This window comes from Octopus bimaculoides, chromosome Z, assembly GCF_046866305.1.
Source record: "Octopus bimaculoides isolate indiv1 chromosome Z, ASM4686630v1, whole genome shotgun sequence".
NCBI classification, from domain to species: Eukaryota; Metazoa; Mollusca; class Cephalopoda; order Octopoda; family Octopodidae; genus Octopus; species Octopus bimaculoides.
In genome coordinates, this window is record NC_142944.1 from 10,002,363 (window position 1) to 10,021,651 (window position 19,289).

At 33.0% G+C, this 19,289-nt stretch overlaps 1 protein-coding gene across 1 annotated transcript in view; it reads left to right on the forward strand.

Annotated features, from left to right (window-relative positions):
• LOC106876825 (neuroendocrine convertase 2) overlaps window positions 1-19,289 on the forward strand; it is a 172,389-nt gene that overhangs the window by 145,274 nt on the left and 7,826 nt on the right. The window contains exon 5 of the mRNA XM_089365493.1: window positions 16,393-16,430. Within this exon, the coding sequence (XP_089221619.1) occupies window positions 16,393-16,430 (38 nt within the window). The remainder of the gene's footprint in view (window positions 1-16,392; window positions 16,431-19,289) is intronic.

The following is a 19,289-nucleotide window of genomic DNA, read 5'->3' on the forward strand; positions in this document are numbered from 1 at the left end:
AATTTTTTAAGAATATTTTTATTCTAAATCTTATTTTACATATTATTTCATCTTTATTTTGTCAGTTTTTATAATTTTCTGTTTTTTTTAATATTTATTTCTATTCTTAAAATTTTAAATGATACAATAAAAGTTTGTTACAATATACATGCACACTGTGAAAACAAAAACAAAAACCAAACGAAGTTGCATATCCTTTATTGAACAGCTTATTCCTTTATTCTCTATATGCAAGATTTCAAAAAGGTTTCCCATGGAAAACAGCCAGCAGTATTTATTGTATCAGTTACGACTTCACAAAACTCTTTCCTTATCTCTAATATTCTCATTCCAATTTGGAAGAGAAGAGCAGCAGTTTTGTGGCAAAAGAAAGGAGAGCCCACAATATTGTTTCACATAATACAGAATCCATCCTTTAATGATTAAAATTTATTCTTGATTTTTTTTAAAACAATGCAAATTATAAAAAATAATACAAATTGAAGCTTTGTACTTCTTCCTTATATTTCAATATAATATATTTCTTCAGGAAACATGGTGTTCTGAGCTGACTTTTATGTTCTAAACTGTGTGTATATGTAGGGTTGTCTTGCAACATAAGATAGTGTTCATACAGTAGCTGATCAGCTGTATGTAGCTTAGTTTTGTTGTTAATATATAGGCTGGTACTGCTAATTAAGATGGCTTCTTTTAGTCTCAAGTTCCCAATGTTTCATTCTGTGGCTTCAATTGAAACCTGGATGTCTTAGGTGTAGCACTTCTGTAGTGTATTTTTATGGAAAAAGCATCAGCATAGAAGTGTTCTTTAACCCATATGTGTACTTCCAATGTAGCTTCCATTACATTAGCTACATTCGATTTTATACACCACGTACAACTGCAGGCATGTAATTTCATTGTTGATCAAGCATTCAGCCAATGTACTCATGATGTTTTGGGTTGGCATTGTGGGTGACAGCTCCCAAATAAGCTTATCATTGAAATGTCAATCCAGATACTGTAGAAAGTTTCACAACACATGGCTTCTTAGAGAAATTACATGTCTCTCCATTAAAATCAGAAACAAGAACACCTTGTCTGGACATCTACCATAACTGCAACCAAACATGATGGGAAACCAGCTGCATCAAGATTCCTTTCATCTTCAGTGCAACATAGTGTGAGATGAATACTTCAGGGTTTAACAACAGCATAGCAGCAATAGATCACATGACAGTATTTATGTGGCTCACTCACTCAATAACCAGGAAACATATATTTTGCATGTTTTATTTTATATCATATTTTACATTATAATATTTTATATTGTTTACAAGTTTCCAGTCATTGGACTGCATCGCCTTGAAGGGATTTAGATGAGGGAATAGACTTCAATATTTTTTCTTTTTTAAGTGTGGTACGTATTCTAGTGGTCTCTTTTTCTGAACGGCTCAGTTATGGGGATGTAAACAAACTAACATTGGGTGTCATGCAATGGTGATGCGCAAACACGCATACACACACACACACACACATACACACACACACACACATACACACACAAACACACAAAGGGGTGCTGAAAAGTTTCTGGCTTTAAGAGTATTGCAAAAGGCCTTGTTGGAGGCCCAACCTTCTGAGTTCCTTTGTAGGGGTTAGAATGACTGAAGGACCACTGCAATAAGTGTGAATCTGAGAGGGAAATATCATCATCATCATCATCATCATTTAACGTCCATTGTCTATGCTAGCATGGGTCAGACGGTTTGACCAGGGTTGGTGAGCTGGAAGGCTGCACCAGACTCCAGTCTGATTTGGCAGATTTGGGGTGTTGATTAAAACCAGCATTACCTGATCCTCCTGTATTTTCTTTTATCCAAAGCCAGGAACTTTTCAGCTCCTCCTCATATATATACATGTGGTATGTGCGTGAGAGTGTCTGTCTACAAAATCCACTTACAAGGATTTGGTCAGCCCAGGGCTATAGTAGAAGACATTTTCCCAAGGTGCTGCCATGTGTTTGGGAAGTGAACCTCTTACTACAAAACCATGCTTATATTTTATGCTTTTTTTTATATTTTTATATTCTCATTTATTCTTTTATTTTCTATATTTTTTTTAAAAATATTACATCTTACATTATTTTATGTATTTTTATATCTTAATTATTTTCTTGAATCCTAAATTTTTATAATCACAGTCGTGGCAGAAACCAGTGTCATGCAAATGGCACCCATGCTGGTGGCACGTAAAAGCACCCTTTATACTCTCGGAGTGGTTGGCATAAGGAAGGTCATCCAGTCTTAGAAAACCATGCCAAATCAGACTAGAGTGTGGCGCAGCCTTCCAGCATGCCAGTCCTGGTCAAACTGTCCAACCCATGCCAGCAAGGACAACGGACGTTAAATGATGATTTTTTTATTAGTTTCAGTCATTTGACTGTGGCTATGCTGGAGCACCACCTTAAAAGATTTTAGTTGATGTAATCGACCCCAGGACTTATTCTTTATAAGCCTAGTACTTATTCCATCGGACTCTTTTGCTGAAGTGCTAGGTTAACACATTAAAATCAGTTGTCAAGTGATTGTGAGGTAACAAACACATACATACACAAACAAATACATACATATATATATATGTGTGTATGTATATATATATATATATATATATATATATATATATAGATAGATAGATAGATAGATAGATAGATAGATAGAGATATACGATGAACTTCTTTCAGTTTCCGTCTACCAAATCCATTCATAAGGTTTTGGTCAGCCTGAGGGTACAGAATACACTTGCCCAAGGTACCACGCAGTGGGACTGAACCCAGAACCATGTGGCTGGTAAGCAAGCTACTTACCACACAGTAACTCCTACACATATTATTATTATTATTATTATTATTATTATTGTTGTTGTTGTTTTGTTTTTGTTTTATGCCACTACGTTTTTCTCTCTGCCATTCATATATCCACTCTCACCTTAGTTTCACTCTCATTTCAATCAGCTGACATACATATTTTGTAAAAGTGGAAAAGATGATTAGAAAACTTGATGATAAATCAATAAGTGAATTTTCTCTTAGTTTGCCATTTCCTTAGACTCACCTCACTAGCATTTTCTCACACTTTTGCACACACACAGACAAACACACACATCCTACTTTTATGTGTGTGTGTGCATGCACTATCCCATTTTCGTACTCTTGTCTTCCATCACCTGTAGTCTCTCTCTTTGTGTGTGTGTGTCTCTCTCTTTATGTGTGTGTCTCTTTCTTTGAGTGTGTGTCTCTCTCTCTTTGTGTGTGTCCCTCTCTTTGTGTGTGTGTGTCTCTCTCTTTTTGTGTGTGTGTGTGTCTCTCTCTCTTTATGTGTGTGTCTCTCTCTTTGTGTGTGTCTCTCTCTTTGTGTGTGTGTGTGTCTCTCTCTCTTTGTGTGTGTGTGTGTCTCTCTCTTTTAGTGTGTGTGTGTGTGTCTCTCTCTTTATGTGTGTGTCTCTTTCTTTGTGTGTGTGTGTCTCTCTCTTTGTGTGTGTCTCTCTCTTTGAGTGTGTGTGTCTCTCTCTCTCTTTGTGTGTGTGTGTCTCTCTCTCTTTTTGTGTGTGTGTGTGTGTATCTCTCTCTTTATGTGTGTGTCTCTCTCTCTTTGTGTGTGTGTGTGTGTGTGTCTCTCACTCTCTCTTTCTCAATTTTTACTATCTCCTCACTACATTACTCTTCATCTCCTCTTCTTTCTCTCTTACCACTTTTTCTCTGTCTGCCAGTTTTTGACTCTACTACATTTGCACACGCAAACACTCACACATGCACCCAACACAATTTCTCTCTCTCTCTATCTCTCACACACACACACACACACACACACACAATGTGTTCAGTGGATCTTGTTTGTCTCCCATGATACAAACTTCTTTCTTTTCTCCTCTTATCTCTCCCTCTCTTTATTCCTTTGTTCCTCTCTTTCTCCCATATCCCACACCCCCTCTCTCTCTTTCTCCTGCCTTGCGTAAGGCACATATGAGTGTTCTCTTCTTATTGCTCTCCACTCCTGTTTTATTTTCTCTTGCAAAAATGATATAGACTTTCTCTTTCTCCTTCCTTCTGTCAATCTGTCTGTCTCTCTGTCTCTGTGTGTGTGTCTCTCTTTCTTTCTCACTTTCTATCTATCTATCTATCTTCCTGTCTATCTATCTATCTATCTATCTTCCTGTCTATCTATCTATCTATCTATCTATCTATCTATCTATCTATCTATCCCTCTCTGTCCCCTCTGTGTGCAGCCCTGTGTGGCTAATAAAAGAAAGTTATCTAGCCCTCTGTCTATCTATCGATCTATCCATCCATCCATCTATCTATCTACGTACCTACCTACCTAACACTTTATCTATCTATCTATCTCCATCCATCCATCTACATATATAACTATCAACCTATGTATCTCTCAACAATTCTACCTATCTGTCTATCAACATTTCCGTCTATCTATCTGTCTATCTTTCTTCATGCACTAAGTTAAGTACATTTACACACCTACATACAGAGATCTTGTACCATACACTCTCTCTTTCTCTTATTCTCCTTTTCACTCTCTCCCTCTCTTCCCCTCCATCTTTCTATATGCACACACACACACACACACACAATTCCTTCAACATACTAACACATAAACTCCATTCTCTAATAATTTGCCTCTTTCTGTAATATAATATTACTTTTCTCTCTGTCTCTGTCCCTGTCTCTCTCTCTCTGCCTCTCTTTATCTCTTTTTGTCTATTTCTCTCTTTTTCTCTTTACCTCTTTTGTCCATTCTCTCTTTCTCTATCTCTCTCTCTCTTTTTGCCTCTCATTACATCTTATTGTCCATCTCTCTCTCTCTCTCTCTGTACCTCTCTTTTTCTGTACCTCTCTCTTTCTGTACCTTTCTCTCTCTCTGTACCTCTCTCTTTCTGTACCTCTCTCTCCCTACTTTCTTATCAATATAATTAGTGAGCCATGCACCTTTCATACACACACACACGCACGCACACACACACACACACACGCACACACACACACACACACGCACACACATTGTCTCTCATCCATTCTCTCTGGTATTCTATTATTTTCTCTTCAAATATGTTATTGATTTTCTTCCTCAACTCTCTCTCTTATCCTGTCTCTCCCCAATCTCTCTCTCTCCTCCTCAATCTGTCTCCCCAGTCTCTCTCTCTCCCTCTCCCTTAAACAGTATACTAGGCACATTTCCTTGTACTTCTTCTTTTCTTCCCTTTTTACCCAATGTGATAACGTCATCCTAATCACATCACGTTAGGAAGCTCGTGAGATAAACTTAGGTAAATGGCTTTGCAATATTTGGTCATATTCAGTTCTGAGTTCATTATGTATTTTACATGGCACATTTAGTTACATGTGTGTCAGTTTATATACTTATAGATATGTATCCATCTATAAGTATGAATGTATGTGTGTGTGTGCATATATATATATGTATGTATGCATGCATATGTATGTATCTATATATGCATATATGTATGTATATATGTATGTATATATATATGTATGCATATAAATATGTATATATATTTATATATGTATGCATATATATATATGTATATATATATATATATATATATATATATATATATATATATATATCAAATATATACTTTTATAAAACAAAATTTTACAAAATATATAGTATCTGTTAACAGTCTTAGCAAAAAGCTCACAGGTGAGTTTTTGTATATATATATATATATATGTGTGTGTGTGTGTATCTTCAATGCATTGATTTTGAGCTCTATCTTTTAAGAGACATATATATATATATATATATATATATATATATATATATATATATGTATATATATATATATATATATATGTATGTATGTATGCATATATGTATATATAAATATACACATATATATATGTATACATGGAGGTGCAATGGCCCAGTGGTTAGGGCAGCGGACTTGCGGTCATAGGATCGCGGTTTTGATTCTCAGACTGGGCGTTGTGAGTGTTTATTGAGCGAAAACTCCTAAAGCTCCACGAGGCTCCGGCAGGGGGATGGTGGCGAACCCTGCTCTACTCTTTCACCACAACTTTCTTTTGCTCTTACTTCCTGTTTTTGTTGTGCTTGTAATTCAAAGGGTCAGCCTTGTCACACTTTGTCACGCTGAATATCCACGAGAACTACGTTAAGGGTACATGTGTCTGTGGAGTGCTTAGCCACTTGCACATTAATTTCACAAGCAGGCTGTTCCGTTGATCGGATTAACTGGAACCCTCAACGTCATAAGCGACGGAGTGCCAACAACAACATATGTATACATATACACATATGTATGTATATACATATATGTGTATATGTATATACATATACACATATATATACATATATATATATATACATATACACATATATATACATATATATATATATACATATACACACACACACACACACACACACATATATATATGTGTGTGTGTGTGTGTGTGTGTGTGTGTGTGTATATGTATATATATATATATGTATATATATGTGTATATGTATACATATATACACACACACACACATATATATATATATATATATATATATATATATATAGGTGTGTGCATTTTAACAGTCCACCTAGTGGTCTCCTTTATATATATATATCTGGATGTGTATGTGTATATATATATATATATATATATATAGATGTATGTGTATGTGTGTATATATATGTGGTGCAAAAGAAAGAATGTAGTAATTCTATTCGAGTTATTGGTTCCTCATGAAGGTGACATAGAAGCCACTCAGATTAAAAAAATTTACCATTATATAAACCTTGTTAAGGAATGTGAAGACGCAGGCTGAAAAGCAGAGCATTTTCCAACTGAAGTTTGATGGAGAGGATTCATTAGACACAGTGTGAGGCAACTGTTGTTCTTGTTAGGCCTAACTCATCATAAAGCAAATACCACCATGACCGATATCCAAACTACAGTGGAAAAGGCTAACCACTGGATTTGGTTAAAAAGAGACGATGAGTGATGGCTAGAAGACTATTGAGTTATATCTGTATACCAGTTGATCTACCAAGTGGAGTCTCATTTCAGTGAGGTGGGGGCTAGTGCGCAATGGTGCCATCAAAGATAGGCCCCGAAATGGCATGCATTCTCTCCTCATGACCTCATATTCTTACCAGTTTCTTGTATGCAGAGCTTTTAACTGGTAGTACTTGTATATGCAAGTTGTTAGCAAAACATGTCTGGGGAGAATCATACTGTCTTAATACCTTATAATCTAACACACACACTGGTTCTATTTCCATTCATTTATTATTTATATTTTTTCTTCTAAAATTTTCATTGCTTTGTCAATGGATTTAAATCTGTTCATTATTGGAGCTGCGTTCTTCTATGTCTGTTTGTGCACTCGTGTGTGTGTCAGCATGCATGTGTGCCTGTGTATGTACATATGTATGTATGAATGCATGTATGTGTGTATGCATATATGTATGTATTCTGCATATTCATGCGTTTGTGTGTGTGTGTGTATATGTGTCTATCCCTCTGCCTCCTTGTATATGCTTGTTCGAGTGTGTCTATGTGTATGGATTTGTGTGACTATGTATATACATCTGTTATATAAGGATGTGTGTGTGTGTGTATTGTTCATGTATTTCCATCTCCTTTTGTGAGTGTGTGTGTGTGTTTGTCCATATTACCTATGTACCTGTCTGTCTACTTACTTATGTATCCATCTGTTTACTTAGAAATCCCATTACCTACCTATATACTCTACCTCCTGTATTTGAGTACTATTTTTCCCACCTTGTTTCACATTTATGTGCTTACTCTGGTATATATATATCTATCCCTACATAACAGCCTACTAACAAATTTACTTAAGTACATATATATAATGGCTATTAGGCTATCAATACCTTTAATGTGTATTTCTTATTTAGTACTCGGGATGTTTCATTTATGAGGACATACTCCGGTATTTGTCTGAAACCATCACCCCGCTGCCAACCAGTGAAAGAGACACAGAAAAAAGGCCTCACACAGACCTATATATATATATATATATATCATCATCATCATCATCGTTTAACGTCCGCTTTCCATGCTTGCATGGGTTGGACGATTTGACTGAGGACTGGTGCAACCGAATGGCTACACCAGGCTCCAGTCTGATTTGGCAGAGTTTCTACAGCTGGATGCCCTTCCTAACGCCAACCACTCAGGGAGTGTAGTGGGTGCTTTTACGTGTCACCCGCACGAAAACGGCCACGCTCGAAATGGTGCCTTTTATGTGCCACCCACACAAGAGCCAGTCCAGGGGCACTGGCAACGATCTCGCTCGAAAACCCTACAAGGTCAGTCAGGCGGTACTGGCAACGGTCACACTCAGGATGGTACATCTTATGTGCCACGGGGGCCAGGTCTTCTCACGCACAGCACATTTCCAAAGGTCTCGGTCAGTAGTCATAGCCTCGGTGAGGCCCAATGTTCGAAGGTCTTTCCTCACCACCTCAGCCCAGGTCTTCCTGGGCCTACCTCTTCCACGGGTTCCCTCAACTGTTAGGGTGTGGCACTTTTTCATGCAGCTATCCTCATTCATTCTCACCACATGTCCAAACCAGCGCAATCGTCTCTCTTGCACACCACTACTGACGCTTCTTATGTTCAGCTTTTCTCTCAAGATACTTACACTCTGACGGGTATGCACATTTACATTACACATCCAGCGGAGCATACTGGCTTCATTCCTTGCGAGCTTATGCATGTCCTCAGCAGGACATATATATATATATAAAATATATAGTTTTAAGGAAAATAACCAAGTTTCAAGAACTCATCGATGAAAATCCACTATCACATATATCAATTTAATTTTAATTTTATATAAATTGATTTTAATTGTGTTTTTACCTGTAATTTTGGATTTTGTCCCTAATATTATATATATATATATATATATATATATATATATATATATAAAAAGGGCATTAACTGTGTATTAATACCTCACGCTATCGAGGGACTAAATAAGTCAAAAAACTACCAAAAATAAGTAACATATTTACCGAAAGCGAGGGAATGCAACTTTTCAAATTTTATCTCTTAAAAACATTTAACTCAACGGTGGACCACTGGTTTCTCAATCAGTAAATAAGTAAATATGTTACTTATTTTTGGTAGTTTTTTTACTTATTTAGTCCCTCCATAGCGTGAGGTATTAATACACAGTTAATGCCCTTTTTATATATATTTAAATATATCTATGGAGAAACGATGAATCTTTTCATTACGAAATTTTTCGTTATTTTTTCATTATGAGGTTTTTTCACGCTGACTACTTGATAAATTCTTATAAAGAATTTATCCTATATTATATTATATATATATATATATATATATATATATATATATACATACATATATGTATGTATATATATATATTATTTAGCATTCTCTCTTTCTCTCTCTCTCTCTCTCTCTGTATGTGTATGCTTGTGTTTACTGAAACCATGGAGTTGGAGTCAAAAGTTCAAACGTGGAGCTAATGACAATATTAATCGGAAGAAATCAATCAATTATGGGATGATCCTGACCTCTATAACGAATGATATAAATGACTGGAATATATAAATAATATGAACAATTGTAATAGATAGATGCGTGGGTGGACGAATGAGTTTGTGTGTATGGATGAATGTATGGTTGGATAGATGTCTTGCACGTACATATGTATACATGTATGTATGTGTGTATGTAGGTATGCATGCATGTATGTATGTGTGTGTGCATGTATATATATGTACATATATGTGCATATATGTATGTTTGTATGGATTTATTCATGCATGTATGTATGTTTGTATGGATTTATTCATGCATGTATGTATGTGTGTATGTAGGTATGCATGTATGTATGTGTGTGTGCATGTATATATGTGCATATATGTATGTTTGTATGGATTTATTCATGCATGTATGTATGTATGTTTGTTTGTGTATATGTATGTTTGTATGGATTTATTCATGCATGTATGTATGTATGTTTGTGTATATGTTTGTATGCATGTTTGTTTGGATGTATAAATGTACGCATATATGAATATAGGCCTGTATACACACATATATAGGTGGCAATTTAGCAGTGTTATTACAATATGAAATACAGTACCATGTGGTATTCATTCCAGATCTTTGTGCTCCGAATTCAGTTTTTGCAGATTTCATCTTTGTTTTCCATTCTTGCAGAATCTTGCAATAACTGGAGTACCCACTCTGTTCTAGGATAGACTCTCTCCCCACCCTCTCTCTCCAGAAAGAAACCACCTTGGTTTAGGCATGGGAAAGGATGGACCAGCTCCAAAGAATTCGGAAAGAAAGATTACTATTCACTAAGTACTGAAGGCTGTAAATGATACCACTTATACTACACACACACACACACACACACACTTCACATTGTATCCCTACTTCTGTCCCTTATGACCTCCTCCTTTCTTACCTACCCCTATTTCCTTTCCATCAATCCCCCACTCCAAAATTGATATTCCCTGATTCTACCTGATCTAATCATTTTTCACATTCCTTAAACTCTAGTGCAGTGGTTCCCAGTTTTTACTTACGGATCCCTTTTTGAGAAGTGGGACCCTTAAAAACATCAAACATTAAAAAAAACTCCCATTATATTTTTACAATTAAATATTATTAAGAATTGTATTAGCAAAAATTGTTAAAATATTTTGAGTTTTATAGAAATATAACCAGTTTATTGTAGAAGTACGTGGCTCAGTGGTTAGAGCATCAGGCTCACAATCTTGAGGTAGTGAGTTCAATTTGTGGACTTGGCTGTGTGTTTTGTTCTTGAGCAAGACACTTCATTTCACATTGCTTTAGTTCACTAAGCTATAGAAAAGGAATTGTGATGTAACTGGTCTCAAGCTGTATTGGTCTTTGCCTTTCCCTTAGATCATATCGGTAGCATGGAGAGGAGAGGCTGGTATGCATGGGCGACTGCTGGTCTTCCATAAGCAACCTTGGTCAGACTTGTACCTCGGAGGGGAACCTTCTGGGTGCCATCCCATGGTCATTCAGGACTGAAGGGGGTTTTTACCCTATGTACATATAATGGTGTGGAGAGTGGAGGCTGACATGTATGAGCAACTGTTGGCCTTCCATAAACAACCTTGCCCGGAATTGCATCTCAGAGGGGAACTTTCTAGGTGCAATTACGTCTACAAAAAAAAAAATCTTTATTTACAATGTCCAGTTAGCAAAAATTCTATAGATTTAGCAAGGTTTTTTTTTTCTTTGCCCTTTGCTTTAGATAATTAAAACTAGTGAAATGAATATACCTGATTTGGAAATCCTGTTAGGGTTGGTGACAGGAAGAGCATCATGTAGCTGTAGAAAATTTGTTTCATTAAGTTTCATCTAAATCATGCCACCATGGCAAAACAGATGTAAACATGACAACAATCTTTACAACGACTCACCGTACCACCCCTATCACTAAATATGTGCTTCTATTAGAAATCAATATGATGTAGACTGTTAGCAAATCTGATATTTCCTGAAGAAATTAGTTTAGTTTTCCATTTGAAGTTATCGGTCATTGTGATGTAAGTTGGTGAAATATGATATTAACTCTCTTAGTTATCGATCCGTTAACAAACTGCGAGTCACTCGATGTAATGTTATGATTTGTCTGGCTACTATGTAAGAAAATATAACAGATAGGCACAGGAGTGGCTGTGTGGTAAGTAGCTTGCTTACAAACCACATGGTTCTGGGTTCAGTCCCACTGCGTGGCATCTTGGGCAAGTGTCTTCTACTATAGCTTCGGGCAGACCAAAGCCTTCTGAGTGGATTTGGTAGACAGAAACTGAAAGAAGCCCGTCGTATATATGTATATATATATATATATATGTATGTGTACGTGTTTGGACCCCAACATCGCTTGACAACCGATGCTGGCGTGTTTACATCCCTGTAACTTAGCGGTTCGATAAACTAAGTACTAGGCTTACAAAGAATAAGTCCTAAGGTCGATTTGCTCGACTAAAGGCGGTGCTCCAGCATGGCCACAGTCAAATGACTGAAACAAGTAAAAGAGTAATGAAGAAATGCAGGTATAGTTAAAAATTTTGTTTGACAACTACTGAGTTTCAGGTTCAATTCCACTGCTCAGCACCTTCTGTGGCCCTGCATTAACAGATATCTTATGAGTGAATATTGGACCATGGAAACAGTGTAAAAAAGTCTGTTGTATGCGTCTGTATTATGCATGTATGTGACTACCTGCATGTGCCTATGATTGTTTGATAACCAGTGATGGTTTGTTTATGTCCTGGTAAGTTCACAGTTCAGCAACAACATTGGTAGAATAAGTACGATACTGAAGATAAGTTCTGCAATTAATTTGATTGAATAAACTAAACCCATTCAAAGCAGTGCTCTAGCATGGGCTGCAGTCCCATGATTGAAACAAGTAAAAAAATAAAGGTCATCCTTCTATTGTTTCTTTAGTTCCAGACCAACCCTTTTCAAGCATACTTGTAATCAAAGACATTGTAGTCCGAACCATGCCAGCATGGAAAACAGATTTTTATTGATAATGATGATGGTAGTAGCAGTAATTCTAGCTATGACCACCATATCTTGACTGTTTACCTCAATGGGGCCTAATGATTGAGATGTTTGTTTCATAACCATATGGTCCCAGGTTCAATCCCACTGTCTAGCTTCTTGAGCTTCAGATCAACACATACCTTGTGTGTGAAATTTGGACAAACAGCAAGTGTAGAGAGGACTATCAAATGGATTTAACCTGTAACTCACAGTGTTGATCTGATTTTTACCTGAGAATTACCTTAAGGTACATGGTCATGTGAAATACTGAGCCACCTATATGTTAATTCAGGGGCAGATAATTTAGTTGATTGAACAACAGAATCCTCTATGTCAATCAAGGGAGATCAATCACTACCACCATCTCAGATCCCATTATTCAATATGTCCATTATTCCTTAAAGCTGATAGAATGACATTTGATGATTTCAGAGAGATTTGGCTGCTGTCTATAGTGCATCAAGTTAGAATCTTGTGTTTCAGTCATTGGTTTTGACTGACTGAATTGTTAGGGCATAAGACAAAATGCTTTATAGTTATTAGTTACAACCATAACAAGGCTGAAAAGATGGTGGATAATCTTGTGGGCTTCTGCTGGACTTCAAAACTTTAGCCATCAAGTTCACTGAGGACCCACTTAACCCTTTCATTACTATATTTCTATTGAAATATACCTTTTTTGTTTCAATTTATTTTGAAAAATGAAGTATCTAGTAAAATAATTTTATCATTGTTGAGTTGGTGATTGGAACAAAGCATAAAATTTTGATGGAAGGTCTTAATCTAAATCATTTTAAACCAGACAGTTTGTGTAATAAAACCCAAAAGCAATTTCAGGTAGGTTGGTATGAAAAGGGTTAATGAATAAATTAAACTTATCTGTTATTCAAATACATTCTATAAATATTTTGGTATTAGATATTGATGTAATCCCTCTGTGAGAATGGTCAGGATGCAGGATTAGGTGGAAATACATTGTGGCTCTAATCATTTTGTTATCTTATCTCATTTGGTTGCTTATCAAACATATATTGGAAGTGAACCATTCTAAGAGAAAAGAATCGATTTTTCTCACTCTGCTACACTGTCAAAGCTGTACATCTTTGCAAAACCCAGTCTGTGAATTCTATCAACTGATTATGCATATTTCTTTGATGAGACAACGAGCTATACTTAAGATTAACAAAATAAGACTATAGATATATATTTTTCTTTGTATTGAGATTAACCATGGGATTTAATTGCATAGATTTGCCATTCTGTAGGCAAGGCAAGATTTATTAAAGAGATCTGTACTGATTTTATATTTGTAGTAAATCTCTTCCAAGAAAGGAATTATCAGAGAATTTTAACCTTGTGTCATCTACAAGGATTTTTAGGGACTTGAAATATGTTATTAAAATTAAATTCATTTTCAATTGTCTTTCCAAATAAATATGTAGGTTAATTCATCTATTTCCTGCCTCTGATGTATTAATGAAATATATTGAAATATGCTGTCAATTATTTATTAATAATTATTGTTTGCATATTTTTCTATTTATTTCCCCATAAATAGAAACTCAGTTAACAAACTAATTCAATTTCCTTACTAATTCTCTTAAATCAATTAACCCTTTCATCATTTTATATAATCAACTTTGGATTTTGCTTGTGTTAATCATCAAGTTTAAACATTTATTAATTATTGCTTTCACTCTATTCATTTCCAATTTATAATAAATATGCCAATGAAGATATCTTAAATACGAAACCAAATTTCAGATTAAGAAACTTTAATTATGTAACTACAATTATATTAATTCCTTGGCTTTATTGATTATTGCACTTAATCAAGCTGAAATTTTAATGTGAAAGATCACTTATGAAGTATTACTTACATACGAAGTCAAACTTTTTAACAATTATTTTGAATATTTTCTTAAAACCATGAGTATCAGATTTACCTTTAACTCTGTCTGGAATTTCTTGTACCAAAGCTAGAAATCAATATAATCTTAATCACAAACTCTGGCTTATTTAACAAAACTTTTATATATATATATAAGAGAGATGACCACTAAGTGGACATCCATTTTGCTAGAAGACCACCTATGGTCTGACCGCTAAGAAAAGATTGTGCTCAAGAAAATTCAGCAAACACCAGAACATAAGTGAGCAAGACAAAAGAAAAGATATATTCTTCTAGCAAAATGGATGCCCACTTAGTGGTCAACCCTCTTATATATATTTAGCATAATTTTTCTGAATCTTCAGATTTTTCAATTTGCTAGGCCACTGGTTTTAAATTAATATTAATCAAATTAATATTCAATTTTTCACCTCTATTACGTTATTATTCTTAAAATAGTTCTAAATTAATTACACTTTAATATTTACACACACCCTCACACATGCATGCACACACAGAGAAAGATATATATATATATATATGTATGTATGTATTTATGTATATAATGTAATATAATGATTCCATCTTTAATCTCCATTTGGTCAACACCTCAAATAGGAAATTCTTCCCTGAAGATAAACGTTTGTGATATCTGATGATGGAATTATGTTACAAGCATTATTTTGGACTACCAAGTCCCCAGAAACAGCTGTTGAACTCGTAAAACTCCTACTCAACCCCCTTTTTAATTCCTGTTATCATTTCCATACTATTGACTGCTTTGAATTCCTTCTGGATGGTTGAGGTACCCCAGAGCTGAGGTACTTTGTGTATTGTAACCAGTTAAGTTTGATACAACAATTGACTATAGGGTAAATTATGCCTCCTAAAATTCATTTCCATTCCTCCTTGACCAGCTGGAAATCTTAGCTGATTCTGTTATTAGCCTTAAGAGCTCTGGATTTTTTTCTCTCGAAAACTGAGAACTATTTCACAAGATCATTTGCACCTTTGCTCACAACACCTCTCAAATTTACCTCTATGGTAAGGACTTCAGCTTGGAAGCCACATTCTCTCAATCAGATGGCTGAGGTGTCACGTTTTTCAGTTTCCAGCATTCTGTTTTCATATGGCACATTGGGTTCAATTGCAATCTCTTGTATCGATAAATGCACACACACACACACACACACACACACACACACACACATACATACACACAGACATATATACTACACATCCACACAAATTGGTGTACATGAGAAAATGTTAGCAAAAGTTAGAACACTCTACTTGGTAGAGACTTGCTAAAGATTTGCTTTCATTTAATAGTTTCACAAATGTACATGAGTTAAAGCATGTGCCATTTCCCTTATATATGTGTATACATACATACATACATACATATATATATATATATATATATATATATATATATATATATATACACACAGAAAGATCTTTTTCGAAGTTATTAACTATTTAAAAAAATCATTTTGGAAAGCAGAATGATGTGAGCCTTTTGGAAAGGATTTACTTATCATATGTAAGCACTTTTGTTCCTATATATATATATGCAAATACACACACATTTAAAGCAAGTTGGAAGTCTTTGTAAAATTCTAAACAATGACACCTAAACTTACTTCACATATTGATTTTTTTGCATATGTATATATATATAAAATTCAATTTTAATTTTGTTTTACAAGAATTCTCAAACAAATATTGTTATTTTTATATTATACTATCTTTCCTTTTATTACATTTGTAAGTAAGTAGATATATATATGTATTTTACATTTATGTGAATTTACGAGTACAACAGAAAAAAACAAAACAAAAACCTACATTTCTAATTGTTTAGGAATTGATTACCTCCATGAAGACCTTAGAGATAATTACGTAAGATTTAACTAAATTATAAATAAATGTACACATCTGTGCTAGCTATTGTTATGTTATATATTGTAAACAAGAATGTATACTCTCTTATATTTATTTTTTACACCTGCATGTTTTCTTGTAATTTTCTTTTTCATTGTACTTTACTACATATTTATTATATTGTGTTAAATGTTGTACTCTTGTATTTCTTTTTCCTATATTTCATATATTTGAAAATATTCTTTACTTTGCACAGAATTATTGTTAATATATTTTTTTTTCTTTTTTTATTTTGTGTGTGTGTATATATATATGTACAGAAAAAAATTTTCATTGTATGTAGTATACTGTGATACTGTGCTGTGTTTTCATATGATTTTTGTTTGAGAGGCATACATACATACTTACACTCATACATGTGTGTATTTTATAAGCATGTAGATATTGACTTTTAATACATGAATGTTTATAACACTGCATGTCTTTTTGCTTTTCATATGTGTGTGTGTGTGTGTATATATATATATATATATATATATATATATATATAAAATATAACATATATATATATATAATGTGTGTGTGTATATATACATATATAATATATATATAATGAGTGTGTGTATATATATATATATATATATATATATATATATATATATAATATATATATATATATATAAATAATACAGAATGGGACAAGAATACATACATATATATATGATTAACCTATGCTACATAAGTATTTGTATATTTTATTATAGAATCTTTATGCACACACACACACAAACACATATATATATATATATGTCTAAAAATTCAGGCAAAAATATTGTTTCCGGATTTTTCTTGTGTGAATTTTGTACAAGTATATTTATATCCTGTAGAAATATATAAGTGTATTTATCTGTATGCATGTACAAATACAGATATGCATGTATATAAAAAACAAATCATGAGAATTACATATATTCTGTGTGTGTATCTATGCAATTTATGAAAATGTATCTTTGTAAAGTATGTATATTTATACAGAAATTTATATATATATATATATTTAGCAGAAGCAACAGAATGACTCAAGGGCTGAGAGTTTTGTATGTTGGCACTTACCAAATATGCAAAAGTTTTGGCCCTTCAGCCACTCTGTTGTTTTTACTAAATATTAATAAAGATATACATACACTCATATTTTGAGTTCTGTTTTCCCTGTGTGCATCACCATACCTATAAATTTATATGAACATATTTATATATAAACATCAGAATGTTTACAGTGTGTGTGTGAATTTAAGTCACAGTATGTGGATTCAAGTAATCTGGTGATACTCATTAAAAAGGCTCTTTAATGTATCATTCTACAAATCACATAGAATACATAATATTATACAAAAGAAAAACAGAAAGAGTGTATAAAATTAATACATACTTGATAAAATAAATTTTATCATAGTATATTTCTCTCTTTCTTTATAATATTATATGCATGCATATATATATATATATATATAATAATAATATTAGGGACAAAATCCAAAATTACAGGTAAAAACTCAATTAAAATCAATTTATAAAAAATTAAAATTAAATTGAGCTTTATAGATAAAATATATATAAAATATATAGTTTTAGGGAAAATAACCAAGTTTCAAGAACTCATCGATGAAAATCCACTATCACATATAGAAAAATTAACAATTAAAAGCTCAATAAATGAGTATAATATAAAGCAAAGTAAATATCATAAGGTAAAGATAATAAAATGATTACACGTGTTTCATAACTAATTTTCAAATAGAAAGGAAATTTAAATCGATTAAAATCAATTGAAATTATCGAAAATAAATTCTATTCAAAAATATAGCTAATCGTCAAATCGTAAGTAGAACAATAATTAGATATATATATCAACCAACAATAAGTACAAAATGAATTAACATGAAATACTTATTTTATAAAGATAGAAAAATTATTAAAAATATCAAAATATCTAAATAATAACCATTCAATAATCCTCCCTTCACCCATTATAATAACATGTATATTATATACAGAAAACAGCTTACATAAATTATCATTGTTTTAAATTATCATTGTTTTAAATTCAATTTGAATGAAGTTTAAGTTTAAAATAATAAGCACAGGTAACTGATTTAGTAGGTATATATTTATTATCTGAACTTGAACTTGAAAACTTAAAATTGGAGGGTGGTTTATATAGGGATGACCTATTATTACTTACTGTGTATATATGTGTGTATATTTTATGTGTTTATATGTTTTTCTAAGTGAGTATTAGTGTATATTGTATATTTATGTATTCTTTTATATATATATATATATATATATATATATATATATATATTTATGTATGTATATTAGTTTGTTTGTGTGTGTGTATATTGTGTATATATATGTATGTACGTACATAAATATATATATATATATATACAAGAATACATAAATATACAATATACACTAATACTCACTTAGAAAAACATATAAACACATAAAATATACACACATATATACACAGTAAGTAATAATAGGTCATCCCTATATAAACCACCCTCCAATTTTAAGTTTTCAAGTTCAAGTTCAGATAATAAATATATACCAACTAAATCAGTTACCTGTGCTTATTATTTTAAACTTAAACTTCGTTCAAATTGAATTTAAAACAATGATAATTTATGTAAGCTGTTTTTTGTATATAATATACATGTTATTATAATGGGTGAAGGGAAGATTATTGAATGGTTATTATTTAGATATTTTGATATTTTTAATAATTTTTCTATCTTTATAAAATAAGTATTTCATATTAATTCATTTGGTACTTATTGTTGGTTGAGATATATATATCTAATTATTGTT